Below are 18388 nucleotides of genomic sequence, written 5' to 3' on the forward strand. Positions count from 1 at the left end.
ACTTCCGCCTATCACTAACATATATATATATAAAAAGTCTTTCCCCCCATTTTATCGTATTAGCTTTTTTCCCTCAATTTGTATATTTGTTTTTCTTCACTTAGCTTTTTCAGATATTGTCATCTGTCTTCCTCTTTTTCAGTCTCTTGTAGTTTATGAAGGCTAATCTCTATTTCCTTACCTTTTCAACTACTACTAACATTGGTACCTTCAAATGGTAACTGAGAATAAGAATTTCCTCTGTTTGAAGAAAATTTCCCCTCGATATTTAGCCAGTAGCGGACACATCTTTGAAGTGCTAACTGTGGTGGGGATCACTGCTGGAGCTTATGTGAGTTCCAGCTAATATTCAGCCAGGGCCTGTATAAATCAATTATGCAGACCCCGGCTGAATATTTGCCAAGCCCCACATAACTTTTAATATGCTTTTAATGCCACCATCCCCCTCCTGGCACCCTCCATTCTTCCCACCCTCCCTTCTTGTTCCCAAGCCATTTATAAGCCAAACCACCAGGAAGGACACCTGACCCCCAACTGCCCATCCCCCACCCCCAATACTGGCAGTTTACATAGGAATCCCTTAGGCCTACCTGTGCTCCCTGGTGGACCAGTGGTTGTTTAGGGGCAGGAGAGCAGCCCCCTTGTTCTTGTCCCTTGCAGATAGTAACATAGTAAATGATGGCAGATAAAGACCTGTATGGTCCATCCAGTCTGCCCAACAAGTTAAACTCATTTTACATGGTATGTGATACTTTATACCCGAGTTTGATTTGTACTTGCCATTCTCAGGGCACAGAGCATAGAAGTCTGCACATCACTGTTCTTGTACTAAATTCTGAAGGAGTGGGCTGAGAAAATGGCTGCTGTGACCTCTCATAGCAGCTTGTGGCCTCTCATGGCTGCTGTGACCTCTCATGGCAGTTTGGGGGGGAGGTGCTTGCTTTATACATGGTTCGGGCTGAAGGGAAGGAGAGTGGGAAGGATGGAAAGGGGCTTGGAGGGGGATCATGGCAATGAAAATACATTTAAAATGTTAATCAGGTGCCGGCCAATATTTCATGCCAGCACCTGCATCTCTCGGCAGTCTAATTTAAGACAGCTTTTGAGCTGTCCTAAATTAGGCCGCTGAGGGATGCAGGAGCTGGAATTCAATATTAAAGGCATCCTCATAACCCAGGGCTTCTCCCTAAGGCGACTCCCCATATTGCTCCTAATCTGCCCATTTTTTTAGCAGTACTGAAATGTGTTATTCAGGGGAACATTCCAGAATAAGGGATATATGATATATTTTGATCTCTGATATTTTTTTCTCTCTCTCTCTCTCTCTTTTATATATATATATATATATATATATATATATATATATATATAGATAGATAGATAGATAGATAGATAGATAGATAGATAGATAACATTTTTTAGAAAAACCTGAGAATTAATTATTATCCACCCTATTTACTAAGCTGTGCTGCTAATGCCGATACAGCCCATTCACTTTAAATGGGTTGTGTCAGCATTATTGCATGGCAGCTGTTAGTGCTGCTTTGTAAGCAGGTGGGTATATGAATTAAAGATCCAAATCAAAGATAGTTCCACAAATTAGAATTAGCACACTTTTAACTTCCACGGCAATAAAAATAACCATTAATGTCAGTTGTTTTTTGTTAGATATTTCCTGCTATTCATGTCAGGCCTCAAAAGGATAATGCAACATTTGGGCATAAAGATACATCCCAGAAGTCCAGCACTGGAAGCTTGTATGGCAAATATCTCCACTGCTACCATGTATTTTCCTCTTGTGCTCAGATATGTAGGGATAAACGTTATCCAAACACTGCAGAACACCAGCATGCTGAAAGTAATGTACTTGGCCTCATTGAAACTGGCAGGTAGATTTCTTGATAAGAATGCAGTGATGAAGCTGATAGAAGCCAGAAATCCTAGGAAACCCAGAACACAGTAAAATGCAATCATTGACCCTTCATTACATTCAATTAGTATTGACCCAGTTTCTGATTGCATATTAAGATATGGGAATGGGGGAGCAGTAAACACCCAGATGAGACAGAGAACACATTGAAAAAGAGAGCAAGAAAGTATTATAGTATATGAGATTCTGGAACCCATCCATTTCCGGAGCTTGCTTCCAGGCTTGGTTGCATGAAAGGCCATAACCACTGTGATGGTTTTTGCCAGTATGGAAGAGAGTGAGATAGAGAAAGTCATCCCAAAGGTGGTGTTGCGGAGAATGCAGATTACCGGCTCAGGACGGCCAATGAACATCAAGGAGCATAGAAAGCAGATCAAAATGGAGATGATGAGAATATAGCTGATGTTCCGGTTATTGGCTCTCACAATAGGTGTGTCTCGGTAATGAATAAAGATTCCCAGAATGATTGCATTGATAAGAGAGAAGAAAATGCTGCTGGTAGTCAAAGCCATCCCTAGAGCTTCTTCATAGGACAGGAAAATTATCAGTTTTGGGATACATGTATCTCTCTTATGATTGGACCAATGGTCCTCTCGACATTTCATACAGTTGTCCATATCTGAGGAAGATAAATATTGTCTCAATATCTCATAAACAGCATTGGTTTTCGGATAGTGCATGGACATTAAGTTTAATCTCTATACTTCAGACTACAGAAGATAATGTTGCTCTATAATATCCTGGATGTTTAGAATAGTGAAGTAGTTTTGATGCACATCAACCAATTACAAATCAGAATCAGTATGTACATAGACAATTTGCCAAGAATAATTTCAATTCATCTCACTAAATAAAAAACACATAGCTGCTATTGTTTCCTCTATATCTTACTCCTTTTCTTTCTTTTGTTTTCATCTATTTGCTAGAAAATTAGCAATATTAACACTGTAAGATTGATATTCAAAATGATTTAACCAGCCATAAAAGGCTACTAGATGGTTAATTCTTTTTTGCAGGGCTGTCTGCTGATATTCAGTGGCATTGACTGGTAAGTGTGTCCAAAAAGGGGGCTGGCAATGGGAGGGTCATGTGAGGATCGGAGGTGTTCCTTTAATTTTTGCCCATTATTATGCAATAAAGGTGATCCGTGCCTAATTTAGAGACAGGGATTTTTAGCAAGTTTTTTGGGGTGTAAATGGTCATATAGTTATGAATCTTGGCACAAAGCGCTATTTTCTAAATGGCACCAACTAAGCATTGGACCAGATTCTGTATATGACACATTATATCTAGGCGTGTCTTAAATTCAGATGCGGTTTTTGAATACTCTTAGGTTGGGTGGATGTGTATAGATTTATGTGTGGCTTCTACGCTACTGAAAAGCTGGTGTAAATGCCTGTGCTTAAATTTACACGCATAGGCCTGAATTCTTTAACAAAGCACATACATTTAATTAATGGCACAAACACCCCTAAGCTCCTTCCATGACTGCATCCCCATTTTGGCTGTTCAATAATACGCCTAGGTAGAAGCACGCGTATATTCCAATTAACTCCAACTAGTGATGATAAGTGGTTGAAGAATTCAATTGAAAACTTGGATCTGTATGGAAAAAGAAGGGATAGTACTGCAAGAGGAAATTTGTTCCTTTCCTTGTCATTTCCCACTTTAATAGATATGAGTGATCCTTAGAAAAATGGAAATGAAGGTCGGGAAGAAAGACTTGCCTTTCGAAGACGTGGGAGTATTGTTATGTATGTACCACACCATGTGCTGATGGTGTTGGCACTGATGTCAGTCTTAATCAAGGTCGCCAATGCATTCCAATGATTTGCTTCTGATGTCATGCTTGCATGCTATTGCTAGAGTTATGATTTTTGATGTTAAAAATTATAGTGATAGGAATGGTGTCTGATCACCAATATTAGAAGTATGGATTTGGCATCGAAGCTCAAGATGCAATAGGGAGCTCAGCATGAGGGTATCAGAACTGCCTCTTGCTATTGTTGTCAGGATTTCAGAACTGTCAGCATTTATCTACATTTTATCCTCTGATGTAGGCACTCATTCTCATCCCCTTTGACTTGTTGTAGACTCCAGTTGAGTTCTGGCTTTTTTCTATGCATATCTTATGCTTCTTGAATATTTTTATTGTTTTTTTTCTATTGGATGACTGTTGCATACTTTCAAAATTATTTCAATAAAGAAAATTTTCTAGTGTTATTTCCATTTTCACCCCACTGGAGCTTCATGTTATAATCCTTCTTAAATTTAATTCCCAATGACAAGTTAATAAATAGAAATAAAACAAAACAGAGAAAATAAAATAAAATGATACCTTTTTTATTGGACTAACAATACATTTTTTATTAGCTTTCGAAGGTAACCCTTCTTCTTCAGATCAGAAATAAGCAAATATTGACAGATATCAAAAGCATTCCAATATAGTCTCACAGGAAGAGGGTGGGGTGGGTTAGGTGCAGTGCTTTTTTTGTGCCGGTACGCAACGGTACGGCGTACCGGCACCTTTTTTTGCCCGCCCCGCCCCCCGCGACACTCCGGGCGAGTCCTGCACTTAGTTTTTTTTTTTAAGACTCAGAACGCGTGAACAATGCAGCCGGCAGCGATTGAAAGAGGCTGTCTGGGCTGGCGTCTGCGTCGGAGCTTCCCTCACCCTCTGCGAGTCCCGCAAAACAGGAAGTTGTAACAACGAAGGCGGGACTCGCAGAGGGTGAGGAAAGCTCCGATGCAGACGCCAGCCCAGACAGCCTCTTTCAATCGCTGCCGGCTGCATCGTTCGCACGTTCTGAGTCTTAAAAAAAAAAAACTAAGTGCAGGACTCACCCGGAGTGTCGCGGGGGGGGGGGAGGATTGGGAAGAGAGAGAAAGAGGGAATCCAACAGAGGGAAGGATTGGGGAGAGAGGGAAAGAGGGAAACCAACAGAGGGAAGGATTGGGGAGAGAGGGAAACCAACAGAGGGAAGGATTGGGGAGAGAGGGAAAGAGGGACACCAACAGAGGGAAGGATTGGGGAGAGAGGGAAAGAGGGAAACCAACAGAGGGAAGGATTGGGAAGAGAGGGAAAGAGGGAAACCAACAGAGGGAAGGATTGGGGAGAGAGGGAAACCAACAGAGGGAAGGATTGGGGAGAGAGGGAAAGAGGGACACCAACAGAGGGAAGGATTGGGGAGAGAGGGAAAGAGGGAAACCAACAGAGGGAAGGATTGGGGAGAGAGGGAAAGAGGGAAACCAAAAGAAGGAAGGATTGGGGAGAGAGGAAAAGAGGGAAACCAACAGAGGGAAGGATTGAGGAGAGAGGGAAAGAGGAAAACCAACAGAGGGAAGGATTGAGGAGAGAGGGAAAGAGGGAAACCAACAGAGGGAAGGATTGGGGAGAGAGGGAAAGAGGGAAACCAACAGAGGGAAGGATTGGGGAGAGAGGGAAACCAACAGAGGGAAGGATTGGGGAGAGAGCGAAAGAGGGAAACCAACAGAGGGAAGGATTGGGGAAAGAGGGAAACCAACAGAGGGAAGGATTGGGGAGAGAGAGGGAAACCAACAGAGGGAAGGATTGGGGAGAGAGGGAAACCAACAGAGGGAAGGATTGGGGAGAGAGGGAAAGAGGGACACCAACAGAGGGAAGGATTGGGGAGAGAGGGAAAGAGGGAAACCAACAGAGGGAAGGATTGGGGGAGAGAGGGAAAGAGGGAAACCAAAAGAAGGAAGGATTGGGGAGAGAGGAAAAGAGGGAAACCAACAGAGGGAAGGATTGAGGAGAGAGGGAAAGAGGAAAACCAACAGAGGGAAGGATTGAGGAGAGAGGGAAAGAGGGAAACCAACAGAGGGAAGGATTGGGGAGAGAGGGAAAGAGGGAAACCAACAGAGGGAAGGATTGGGGAGAGAGGGAAACCAACAGAGGGAAGGATTGGGGAGAGAGCGAAAGAGGGAAACCAACAGAGGGAAGGATTGGGGAAAGAGGGAAACCAACAGAGGGAAGGATTGGGGAGAGAGAGGGAAACCAACAGAGGGAAGGATTGGGGAAAGAGGGAAACCAACAGAGGGAAGGATTGGGGAGAGAGGGAAAGAGGGAAACCAACAGAGGGAAGGATTGGGGAGAGAGAGAAAGAGGGAAACCAACAGAGGGAAGGATTGGGGAGAGAGGGAAACCAACAGAGGGAAGGATTGGGGAGAGAGAGAAAAAGGGAAACCAACAGAGGGAAGGATTGGGGAGAGAGGGAAACCAGCAGAGGGAAGGATTGGGGAGAGAGAGGGAAACCAACAGAGGGAAGGATGGGGAGAGAGAGGGAAAAACAGATGGAAGGTTTGGGGAGAGAGGGGGAAAAACAGATGGAAGGATTGGGGAGAGGGGAAAACAGATGGAAGGATGGGGAGAGAGGGGAAAAACAGATGGAAGAATGGGGAGAGAGAGGGAAAACACAGATGGAAGGATTGGGGAGAGAGGGAAAAACAGATGGAAGGATGGGGGAGAGAGGGGGAAAAACAGATGGAAGGATGGGGAGAGGGGGAAACCAACAGAGGGAAGGATTGGGGAAAGAGGGAAACCAACAGAGGGAAGGATTGGGGAGAGAGAGAAAGAGGGAAACCAACAGAGGGAAGGATTGGGGAGAGAGGGAAACCAACAGAGGGAAGGATTGGGGAAAGAGAGGGAAACCAACAGAGGGAAGGATTGGGGAGAGAGGGAAAGAGGGAAACCAACAGAGGGAAGGATTGGGGAGAGAGAGAAAAAGGGAAACCAACAGAGGGAAGGATTGGGGAGAGAGGGAAACCAGCAGAGGGAAGGATTGGGGAGAGAGAGGGAAACCAACAGAGGGAAGGATGGGGAGAGAGAGGGAAAAACAGATGGAAGGTTTGGGGAGAGAGGGGAAAAACAGATGGAAGGATGGGGAGAGAGGGGAAAAAACAGATGGAAGAATGGGGAGAGAGAGGGAAAACACAGATGGAAGGATTGGGGAGAGAGGGAAAAACAGATGGAAGGAAGGGGAGAGAGAGGGGGAAAAACAGATGGAAGGATGGGGAGAGGGGGGAAACCAACAGAGGGAAGGATTGGGGGAAAGAGGGAAACCAACAGAGGGAAGGATTGGGGAGAGAGGGAAAGAGGGAAACCAACAGAGGGAAGGATTGGGGAGAGAGGGAAAGCAACAGAGGGAAGGATTGGGGAGAGAGGGAAACCAACAGAGGGAAGGATTGGGGAAAGAGAGGGAAACCAACAGAGGGAAGGATGGGGAGAGAGAGGGAAAAAACAGATGGAAGGATTGGGGAGAGAGGGGAAAAACAGATGGAAGAATAGGGAGAGAGAGGGAAAACACAGATGGAAGGATTGGGGAGAGAGGGAAAAACAGATGGAAGGATGGGGAAAGAGAGGGGGAAAAACAGATGGAAGGATGGGGAGAGGGGGAAAAAGATGGAAGGATGGGGAGAGAGAGAGGGAAAACGGTAGGATGGGGAGAGAAAAAGGGAAGACGCTGGATGGAAGAATGCAGAAAGAAATAGGGGAGACTCTGGAAGGATGGGGAGAGAAAGCAGAGCTGCTGGATGGAAAAGGGGAATAGAGAAAGACTGGAGAATAAGAGGAAGGGGCATGGGGAGAACAAGGGTGAGGAAAAGATGAAAAGCCACAGGTAGATGAAGGAAATTAAAGAATGAATAGTAAGAATGAATTAAATCTGGACAGAGAGAGAGCCTGAAAAATATTGAAGAAAGCAAAGAAAAAGGAGACAAAAATGACAAATGGCACAGAAGAGTTAAGCGAAAACAAAGGAAAGCAGAATCACAGACTGGGACCAATATGGAAAGAAAAACAGTCACCAGACAACAACGGTAGAAAAAAATCATTTTATTTTCATTTTAGTGTTTGTAATATGTCCAATTTGAGAATTTACATTGGCTGTCTTATTTTGCACTGGGTATACTGGAGCTGTAAGAGCTTACAGAGATTATTTATCATGAAAAAAAATCACGTTATTTTTTTCTCCTATAGTACTATAATATTTTCAATGATGTCTGTTTATATGCGCCATGGCTGGTATAGGGGGTGTGGTTAATGTGGGTGTGGCTATCATAGGGGTGGAGCCATATGTGGTGACCCCGCCCATAATGAGTACCGGCACCTTTTTTTCTACAAAAAAAGCACTGGTTAGGTGAGAAACAAGGAGAGCTGGGTGGGGGGGAGAGAGACAGGGAGAGATGGATGGTTGATAAGAGGGTGACAAAGCAGAATAATTTTATAGTTTATATTGGGATTAAAAAAACTCAGATCTTTGTTAAGTCCTGTCTTGTGGGAATTATTATCTAGGGCAATTTTCCTGAAACTATAAAATAAGAAAGATGCTTATCCCAGCCAGGTTCATATACAAAATGTCTTGTTTTGAAAGAGCCTTCCCTTTATTAATCAAATTACACTGGCTTCTCATCAAAGCAAGAATCACCTTCAAATTATGTACCTTTACCTTTCAAATACTAATTGGCACAACTCCAGACTATATGATACCATTAATAAACTTACCTCAAAGAAACCCTAAATATGAGGCAAGAAACTATCTCAGACTACACCTCCCAAATTTAAAAAAAGTGATCTACAAAACTGTCCACTCTGCAGACTTCATTTACCTAGGAACCAAATGGTGGAAATCCTTACCACCCAAAATAAGAAATATACTTGATTTCGCAAAATCCTCAAATCGTTCCTATTCAAACAAACCCTCACAAAGAACGACCATATCTCAAACAATTAAATAGTACTCCTTACTGCCAGCATATATGGCATTTCAATAATCTAATTGGGATAATGTTAATGATTGTACTAATAGTCTGAATGTTTATTTTTTTTCATATTTTTATTGAAGGTTTTTCAAAATATACAACAGAAAAGAAAACACAAAATCAAACAAACAAACAATATTAATACACCATGGCAAATAAGTGTAAATATGAAAGCGTTCCATGACAATACCTATAGGCGAAGGTCAATTAGTGCTATGGGATGCCTGACAAAATAAGTCTAATCACGCCCAAGTCTTTAAGACAGACTTAGCTCTATGATGTTTATGGGCACACAAGTAACTCCACCAGTCATTATAATTCAGATTCACATTATTTTTCCAGTTTGAATGTTTCTGATGGGAAATAGGGTCTGATACTTTTTAGTTTCCAAAGAGACCTGAATGATTTTGTGATTACTGAGAAAACTTGAGTAATAAATGTTAAATGTTTGTCTATAATTATACCCAGAATTTTCAGATTATTGTCAATGGGGAATGAAATGTTGTCAGTTGTGAAACTGTTGTAGCCATTTTGGTCAAATAGGTTGGTAATGACCATGAATTTAGTTTTTTCTTTATTTAGCTTTAGTTCGGATTCTGAGGCCCAGGTTTCCATTATAGCAGAAAAACATCCAGATGTAAAGCCAACCCAAGTCTCGCCTGAAACATGCCCCCTTGAAATTTAGATGAACTGCACAATGAAACATCCCAATTCTTAGTTTTGAAAATCCTGATTTAGATATTTTGGTGAGAAAAGGGTCCATCTATCACTTTGTGCCACATTTGAGAAGTTTTTCTCTTATGGAAATGAGCACCATAGCAAATAACCCACAGTCACTGACATGTCACATGGTATCACTCACCACTTTGGTTTGAGATTTCTCCCTGTGGACATGGAATACAGTCAAAGCAGCAGATGGGCTCTTCTTTCCTGGTTAATTTCATGAAGCCAGGAGGGCAACTCTCACTGCATTTGGCTTGAGGAGGTGTCTAAATATTGAAAGAAAAATCTGGGTAATTTGACATAACCTTCACCAATGATTGTTAAAATGCAGGTTGCTATATCTGTCCACCTATGGAACAATTCATGCTTTCAAGCATCTGGAATCTGAAATTTAGCTTGAAGTGAAAGTGTCATGTGAATTGATCTTTCTTATTTTACAGGTTACTGTGAGAGAACAGTGTGTAAAATGCCTGTAAAATGTACTGGGTATTTCCGGCAGTGTATTTCTCTATTTTGCACTGCAGGTGGTGCATGTTTATGTTTCGAAGCTGCTGCAGGTCCACGGCTATTCTCTTTATTTAAGCCTTTTGGAAAGGCAGTCTGCAGTATACTTTTAAAACTTCCTGACTGGGCTCTGACTGGCCCAGAAGCTTTTTTCATTCGGATTGTAGTGTTTTTCCCCCAGTCTCAACTCAGGAGAAGAGAGAGAAGGCTTTTTGCTGAAGCCCTGTAAAACAGCTATATTTGATAACTGGTGATCAGCGATATGTCCTGATCTCCTTAGGTACTTTCTAGAAAGTAAATAGTTAGTGTTATAACTGATCCATATTTTCAGTTACCTGTTATTATTTGCTGATTGCAATTTTCTGTCCACTGTTCAATATTTTAATGAGAATAAATACAATTGTTTGTTCACCCTGCTTGCCTGGACTGATAAAGAATCCTGGTGGTTTGTGTGTTGGGTCTGTGAGTGCTTTCTGGGAACTGTGGGACAACTGGAAGTGGGGCTTCAGTAACCTAGAAATCACTGGGGATAACTTGAGAGCAGGAGACTTGCCCAGATGTGGTTGTGACCCAGTTGTTAGGAGGAGGGTGGTAGTGTAGACCACAAGTGACAGGTGCAGGTGGACCTGAGCTGTGCTGGAAATAGACCCTCTAAGTGGCGGTGTTGTAACCCCAGGTTGGTGGCTAGGCATTTTGTTACAGTTACATTTAAAATTAAAGCCCCTTCTTACTAAGCAGTTCATATCCACTCATGCTGCACCCTTCTTCATTTCAATAATTCAGAACAGTCCCAAGTTACAGGTCTGAACTGGCAAGTTTCCTTAAAATTTCAATACTTATAACAGGGACAAGAATTAGGCAGAGGCCAACAGCAAATGTCTATTTTCATGATATTCTCCTCCTCCCCTTCAACTCTCTTTAGGTGTGGACAGCTCAAAACATACTGTGTGTGTTTTTTTTTTTAAATAGTGTACCCTCTTTCCAAAGAATGGGCACAATCTGCAAAGAAGGCATGGAAGGGCATGATTGAACGGGGCACCCAAGTTTTTCTGAGGGTGTCCTCGCAGGACTTCCCGCGAAGGGGCAGGGAAACCCGTATTATCGAAACAAGATGGGCAGCCATCTTTCGTTTCGATAATACGGTCGGGGACACTCAAATCTCCACATTTAGGTCGACCTTAGAAATGGTCGTCCCTAGAGATGGTCGTCCCCGATTTTCGGCGACAATGGAACCCGAGGACGCCCATCTCAGAAATGACCAAATCCAAGCCCTTTGGTCATGGGAGGAGCCAGCATTTGTAGTGCACTGGTCCACCTGATATGCCAGGACACCAACCGGGCACCCAAGGGGGCACTGCAGTGTACTTCAGAAAAAGCTCCCAGGTGCATAGCTCCCTTACCTTGTGTGCTGAGCCCCCCAAAACCCATTCCCCGCAACTGTACACCACTACCATAGCCCTTAGGGATGAAGGGGGGGCACCTAGATGTGGGTACAGTGGGTTTGTGGTGGGTTTTGGAGGGCTCACATTTACCACCACAAGTTTAACAGATAGGGAGGGATGGGCAGGGCTGGTCCTAGGGGTTGTGGCGCCCTCCTGCAGCCTATTAGTCGGCACCCCTACCCATCCAGGGGCGGGATCACTATGGTTCCGTCCCTAGAGTAGTCACACCCCTTTTACTAGCCATGGCATCATTGAAAATATTACACCTGTCTTCTCTTCCCTCCATCCATCCATGTCCAACAATTCTCTCCCTGCCCTCCCCTCCATCCACCCATGTCCAGCGACTCCCTTGCCCTCCATCCATCTATCCATCCATATCCAGCAATTCTCCTCTCCCTTGCTGCCCCCTTCCATTCATCCATATCCAGCAATTCTCCTCTCTATCGCCTGCCCTCCCCTCCATGTCCAGCAATTTCTCCTCTCTCCCTGGGCCCTGCCCTCCCATCCATGTCCATCGATCAATGCTCCTCTCTCACCTGTTTAAATTTACCTCCACATCACAGCAGCTGTGCAGCGTCAGTGAAAGCGCTGCTGCCGACGTCTCCCAGCCTTCCCTTCACTCGTTCGTTCCCTCAGTGTCCTTCCTTCTTCTGACGTCATTTCCTTGCGAAGGCGGGACACTGAGAGGGAACGAACGAACGAAGGGAAAGCTAGAGACGTTGGGCAGCAGCGCTTTCACTGATGCTGCACAGCTGCTGCGACATCAGAGGTAAATTTAAATACAAGATTTAAATGCCACAGGGCAGCGTGGGTACCGGAGCAGGAAACCAAAGGCAGGGCTGCTGTCGGGGTCCGGGAGCTGAGGTAAGCGGCAAGGGTAAACATGGCGTGGTGGCGGCCTCCAGAGTTCGGCGCCCTCCTGTCATGCTTACCTCGCTTACTGGGTTGGACCGGCCCTGGGGATGGGCCTGGGTCCGCCTGCCTGAAGTGCGCTGCAGTACCCAATAAAACTGCTCCAGGGACCTGCATACTGCTGTCATGAAGCTGGGTATGATATTTGAGGCTGGCATAAAGGCTGGAAAAAATATTTAAAAATTCTTTTTAGGGTGGGAGGGGGTTAGTGACCACTGGGGGAGAAGGGGGAGGTCATCCCCGATTCCATCCAGTGGTCATCTGGTCATTTAGGGCACATTTTTGAGGCTTGGTCGTAAAAAAAAAAGGACCAAGTAAAGTCGTCCAAGTGTTCGTCAGGGACACCCTTCTTTTTTCCATTAGCAGCCGAGGACGCCCATGTGTTAAGCACGCCCCAGTCCAGCCTTCTCTATGCTTCCGACACGCCCCCGGGAACTTTTGGTCGTCCCCACGAAGGAAAGCAGTTGAGGCGCCCAAAATTGGCTTTCGATTATGCCGATTTGGGCGACATTGAGAGAAGGACGCCCATCTTCCGATTTGTGTCGAAAGATGGGCACCCTTCTCTTTCGAAAATGAGCACAGAGTATTTCAGAAAGAATGTACAATCCTGAAAATGTTGTACATGTGGAATGGTTGACACATGCACCGTGTGTCATGCATATCCATGCTATTGAAAAAAAACTATGCAATCTTTCTAAGAGATCAACTATCCTCTGCAGCTATCATAACACAATGGGCTACTCTCAAGGACTACTAGACTACCAGGGAATTTGTGTGTGAGGAGGTGGAGGATGGAAGGGATGGGGGCCATTTGATCACCAGGGCAATTTTTTAATGTTAGTGGAAGGAGGGTTAGATCAGGTCAGGTTGGAACCATTGTTAAGCTGAGTAGAGGGATTGTTATATGGTTGAGACTGGTACATGAAGCAGTCCAGAGAATGGTAGTCAGGTTGAATAGAAAGAAAGGGTGATGTTAGACAATGATCTTCTCAACAAACTCTTCTATGCTGCCTCAGACCTGGTGAAAAGTTTCCCTTGGCCAGGGAATACCAAATGACTGCATTAACGTATTTTTAAATGTTAATACCTGAAGTGAAACCATTTTAGCATTGCTTGATATTAGAAATGGGTTAAAATCACACCAATGCTTTGTGAATCTACCCCCTTTAGTCCAGACCCTCCTTCTATACCACTTTAAACATTCAAAACCTTACCCCTTAGATCCTACAAAGACTGCCATATCTGATGCAATTTTCATAGAGTTTGGTCTATCTTGCTAAGTCTTTATATAGACAAATAAATCAGTTGAAAACTGATCTTCTCCTCTGTAACCAACTCTCTTTTTGAACTTTTCTAATATCCGCTTCGAGAATTGTTCTTATTCTCAGCTTTCTCTGAACATAAATATTCATGCCTTTTATCAATTCAAAACTATTGCAAGGTCTAGTGCTCTATTATTTTTGCACCATGTAAAATTGTGATAATACAGTTAACAACATGCATAATGCAATATGGTCCATTGTCTTCCCTCATTCTCTAATATTTCTGAAATCTGACCTGAGTGAATGTACTGCCCCATTTGATTGCCTTATCATTGATGATGAAATCCTGTCCTTGTGAAGCAAAAGGATTATAACTTCCAACAATTTCACGATGCTGCTTTCCTTTGGGTAGATAGACCAGATTTATAATATTGTAGTCAGTGTTCAATTCTCTATTCTCATTAAAAAAGATCTCTTCATCTAGATTGTTCTTAAAGTGGACGTTCTTCAGATAACGATGAAGCTAAAAATTAGAAATCCAATAGTGAACTTTATTTGTCAAGTTACCTGCCAACTTCAACATATTTCTGCTCAACTTTATTTTAATTATTATTATTATTATTATTATTAATCTATACACAGTCTACCAGATTTTAGAGATTGGATGTAGATCTCTAGATATTGGTTCAAAGAAGAGCAACCAAAATGATAAAAGGGACGGAATCTTCTCATATGAGGAAAGGCTACAAAGGTTAGGTCTCTTCAGTTTGGAAAAGAGACAGCTGAGGGAAGATATGATTGAGGTCTACAAAATCCTGAGTGGTGTTGCACTAGTAGAAGTGAATTGATTTTTTTACTGTTTCAAAAAGTACAAAGATAGGGGGGGACACTCACCAGCTTATAATCGAACGAGAATAACGCCCAAGTTCCGACCTAAATCGGGAGATGGGCGTTCTTCTCACAAAAACAAATAAAGCGGCATAATCGAAAGCCGAACTTTGGACGCTTTCAACTGCACTCCGTCGCGGATGCGGACAAAGTTGACGGGGGAGTGTCGGAGGCGTGGTGAAGGCGGAACTGGGGCGTGGTTATCGGGCGAACAGAGATGGGCGCCCTTCGCCGATAATGGATGCGTTTGTAGCTAGAATTTAGGGCACTTTTCCTGGACCCTGTTTTTTGACGAATAAGGCCCCAAAAAGTGCCCTAAATGACCAGATGACCCCCAGAGGGAGTCGGGGATGACCTCCCCTGACTCCCCCAGTGGTCACTAACCCCCTCCCACCACAAAAAAATGATGTTTCACAACTTTTTACTTTCACCCTCAAATGTCATACCCTCCTCCCAAGCAGCAGTATGCAGGTCCCTGGAGCAGTTGTTAGGGGGTGCAGTGGACGTCAGGCAGGTGGACCCAGGCCCATCCCCCCCCTACCTGTTACAATTGTGCTGCTTAATGCTACTAGTCGTCCAACCCCCCCAAACCCACTGTACCCACATGTAGGTGCCCCCCTTCACCTCTTAGGGCTATAGTAATGGTGTAGACTTGTGGGCAGTGGGTTTTGAGGGGGATTTGGGGGGCTCAACACCCAAGGGAAGGGTGCTATGCACCTGGGAGCTCTTTTCCCTTTTTTTTTTTTTTTGTAAAAGTGCCCCCTAGGGTGCCCGGTTGGTGTCCTGGCATGTGAGGGGGACCAGTGCACTATGAATCCTGGCCCCTCCCACGAACAAATGCCTTGCATTTATTCGTTTTTGAGCTGGGCGATTTCATTTTCCATTATCGGTGAAAAGCAAAAACGCCCAGCTCACACCTTGGCGAATAAAACATGGGCGTCTATTTTTTTTAAAAAATACGGTTCACTCCGCCCCTTCACGGACCCGTTCTCGGAGATTAACGCCCATGGAGATGGGCGTTTCTGGTCGATTATGCCCCTCTCAATGTACTTACATGGAAATACTTTTAAAACCAATAGGAGGAAATTTTTTTTCACCTGGCAAATAGTTATTAAGCTCTGGTACTCATTGCCTGAGGATATGGTCAAATTGGGATTAAAAAAGGTTTAGAAAAGTTCCTGGAAGAAAAGTTCATACTCTGCTATTGAGACAGACACGGGAAAGCCAATGTTTGCACCAAAAATGGTAGCATGGAATGTTGCTACTATTTGTATTTGTGCCCTGTACTTGTGAACTGAATCGACCACTGTTGGAATCCGGATACTGGGCAAGATGGACCATTGGTCTGACCCTGTATGGCTATTCTTATGTTCTTAGGTATCATCATAGGATATGGTTTGTGCCAAGTAGTGCTGCTTTTTGAAGTTCACACTAACTGTAACCTCAATTAAGTGTTAATTAAGGTGTGGGGAAGTAGAATACTTGCATAGGTTGCTGAGTCAGCTTCAAAGAGCCTGATTAAAACAGGCCCCTTACCCCTCCGAAGGGACACCACCTTGTAAGTGGTGGAGGGGCTTCCGTGTTTCAATGACTCAGAGGGCTATGCTGAAGGGTTACCCATATCAGACAGGCCTCTGAGGAGAAACCAGACAAAGAGTGTCCCAAATTAGGGAGAGGGGACAGATGGTGACCTGAAGCTCGTACACTCAGTGGCCCAGCTGTCCTCTGAAGTTCAGTTTTTGTTCACTTGAAATGTCCTCTCTGCATCGCAGTTGTCTTAACAGAGGAAGGGGACAATGGGGGGTCAGCTGCCGATGACCAGCGTTTTGTCCCCTGTGCAGCAAGTGTGGGACCGCTGGGTGACGAGCTGCCCATAGATGACTGGGTTGATGAGTCCTTTGATTAGCGCCGACGAAGGAGCGTCGATGCTCTTGGACCTGGAAACAACTTCATCGCTCAAAAATCATTTAACCACCATGCCCAAAGGAGTGGAGGAGTGAGTCAGGAGTGTATGCTGAAACGGAAGTCGTTTACAGCTGAACCCGTGTCGGCGGTGCTACTCCTAAACCCTTAAGAGTTATCAGCTTGGAGTTTTTGGCTCCCGTGGAGATTGCATTGAATGTCATCTGGAGGGTGCTCCAGGACCTGACTGTGGTAGAGAATGACTTTGCTTCAGATAGTCTTGTTAATGAGCCACATGGATAATCTAATCGAATCCTATGAGAATATACAGCAAATGAAGTTCTACTGAAGTAGGAAACGGTTAAGATTTGAAAATGATAAAAGACCAGAAAAATTTGAACAAAATTAATATTGTTACAGATGATTAATATCGAGATTGTTGTTTTCCCAGAGTTCCGGGTATGACTCCTAATGTTTTTTTTCCTCTGAAATGATTCCTCTTAATATATTAATTCAAAAGGAGTGAAGCCTGTGAAACTGGGATTACTTTAATCAGCGGGAATTGGATTGGAGATTCAAGGGTTTGAATTGTTAAACAATTTCTGGTTTTAAAAGGGAAAAAAATGAAATCAGGTGTATTACTTTCACTAATATTGGACAATAAGTATGTTTCCAATGAAATTGATGGACTATGCACCGTTATGGTCTTGAAGAAACCAACCAGATGATCAATGTGGAATAATGATTTAGATAAATAATAACTGGGGATAATCGGGTTAATACCACATTTTCTTTGTTTGCTGTTGTTTAAATTGATCTCCTTGTCTTGTTTCACTCTCCCTATTTATTTTGTGGTCTAAGAAAGAGAAAGATTGTATAAAATCCATTTATCTTGTTGAGATTGTTTTCTTCTAATATTGTTTTAATGTACAATCATCTCTGTTTTACTGTTTTGCAAGTGATCCTTGTAAAATGAAAAAATTATTAATAAATGATTAAAAAAAAAATAAAAAAAACCAGGCCCCTTAGATTCAAAACTATAAAGAGAGGAAAGGTCCCACTGAACTTTCTTTCTGAGAAGTCTGAGAGAAGAAGACATTTCTCTGGTAAGTGAACACTACTTTGCTTTATGCTTTGGGAACTTAAAGATTGGGGTTTAAAGGAGGAATTGTAGGTTAGTGTTAGGCAAAATAAAAATATAAAAAGCAAATTTTAACAACTAATCTCCATAATCTTTTCCACTTAGTTTTAAAAGCTTTGCACCACAGCATTAACAGATAGAATCTAACAAGCACCGCAGGATCTAGTTTAGTCTTCCCACCCACCCCTAGGACAATTCTTCAATTATAGTCAGTTATTGTAATAAGGGTAACAAGCAAGGAGTGCTCTTACAGAGTTTTAAATACATTTCATTACCATCTAAGAAGGAAACACTAAATAAATCATACTATATACTATATAAACTAAAAGACACTTTTATATTAGGCTAATATCCTTAATACTGTAGCAAGTTTTAAAATTATTGAAAAACTCAAAAACACTAAGATGGAGTCAGCAGTCCAGCAGCGAGAGGGGTGCTATTCAGTCTTTTGCGTTGAGTGTCAAATGTATGATTATCTCCCAGTTGGTGAGATGTCATATGTGTCCCAATGCAAAGAGCTCCTAGCTCTTAGAGAACGTGTCCATTCTCTTGAGGCTAGAGTAGCAGACCTGGTGGAGCTGAGGGAGACAGAGAGGTACATAGAGGAGACCTACAGGGATGTTGTAGAGAAGTCCCACCTCCAGTCTGGTAGCCCTTGTGCTACCTTGGAGGAGGGAGGTCTCCTAGAAGGAGAACATCACCCTGGTGAAGTAGGAAGTACTCCTGCAGCCAGGACCTGCCCACCAGGGGATGTACTATCCTCTCGCATGGAGGATATGTCTCCAAGTGCTGCCCGGGAGGGAAAGGTTAGGACAGCCGTTGTAGTTGGTGATTCGATCATTAGGCATATAGATAGCTGGGTGGCTGGTGGACGTGAGGATCGCCTGGTGACTTGCCTGCCTGG

General features: G+C 43.4%; 1 protein-coding gene across 1 annotated transcript in view; it reads right to left on the bottom strand.

Moving 5' to 3' along the window:
• Window positions 1-1650: 1650 nt before the first annotated feature.
• The window catches only part of LOC115464375 (vomeronasal type-2 receptor 26-like), a 36370-nt gene continuing 19632 nt past the window's right edge, over window positions 1651-18388 (bottom strand). The window contains exons 4-6 of the mRNA XM_030194761.1: window positions 13849-14076; window positions 9573-9699; window positions 1651-2549 (exon numbers count right to left, since the gene is read on the bottom strand). Of these exons, the coding sequence (XP_030050621.1) occupies window positions 1651-2549; window positions 9573-9699; window positions 13849-14076 (1254 nt within the window). The remainder of the gene's footprint in view (window positions 2550-9572; window positions 9700-13848; window positions 14077-18388) is intronic.

Source organism: Microcaecilia unicolor, chromosome 3 (genome assembly GCF_901765095.1).
Source record: "Microcaecilia unicolor chromosome 3, aMicUni1.1, whole genome shotgun sequence".
In the NCBI taxonomy this organism is placed as follows: domain Eukaryota; kingdom Metazoa; phylum Chordata; class Amphibia; order Gymnophiona; family Siphonopidae; genus Microcaecilia; species Microcaecilia unicolor.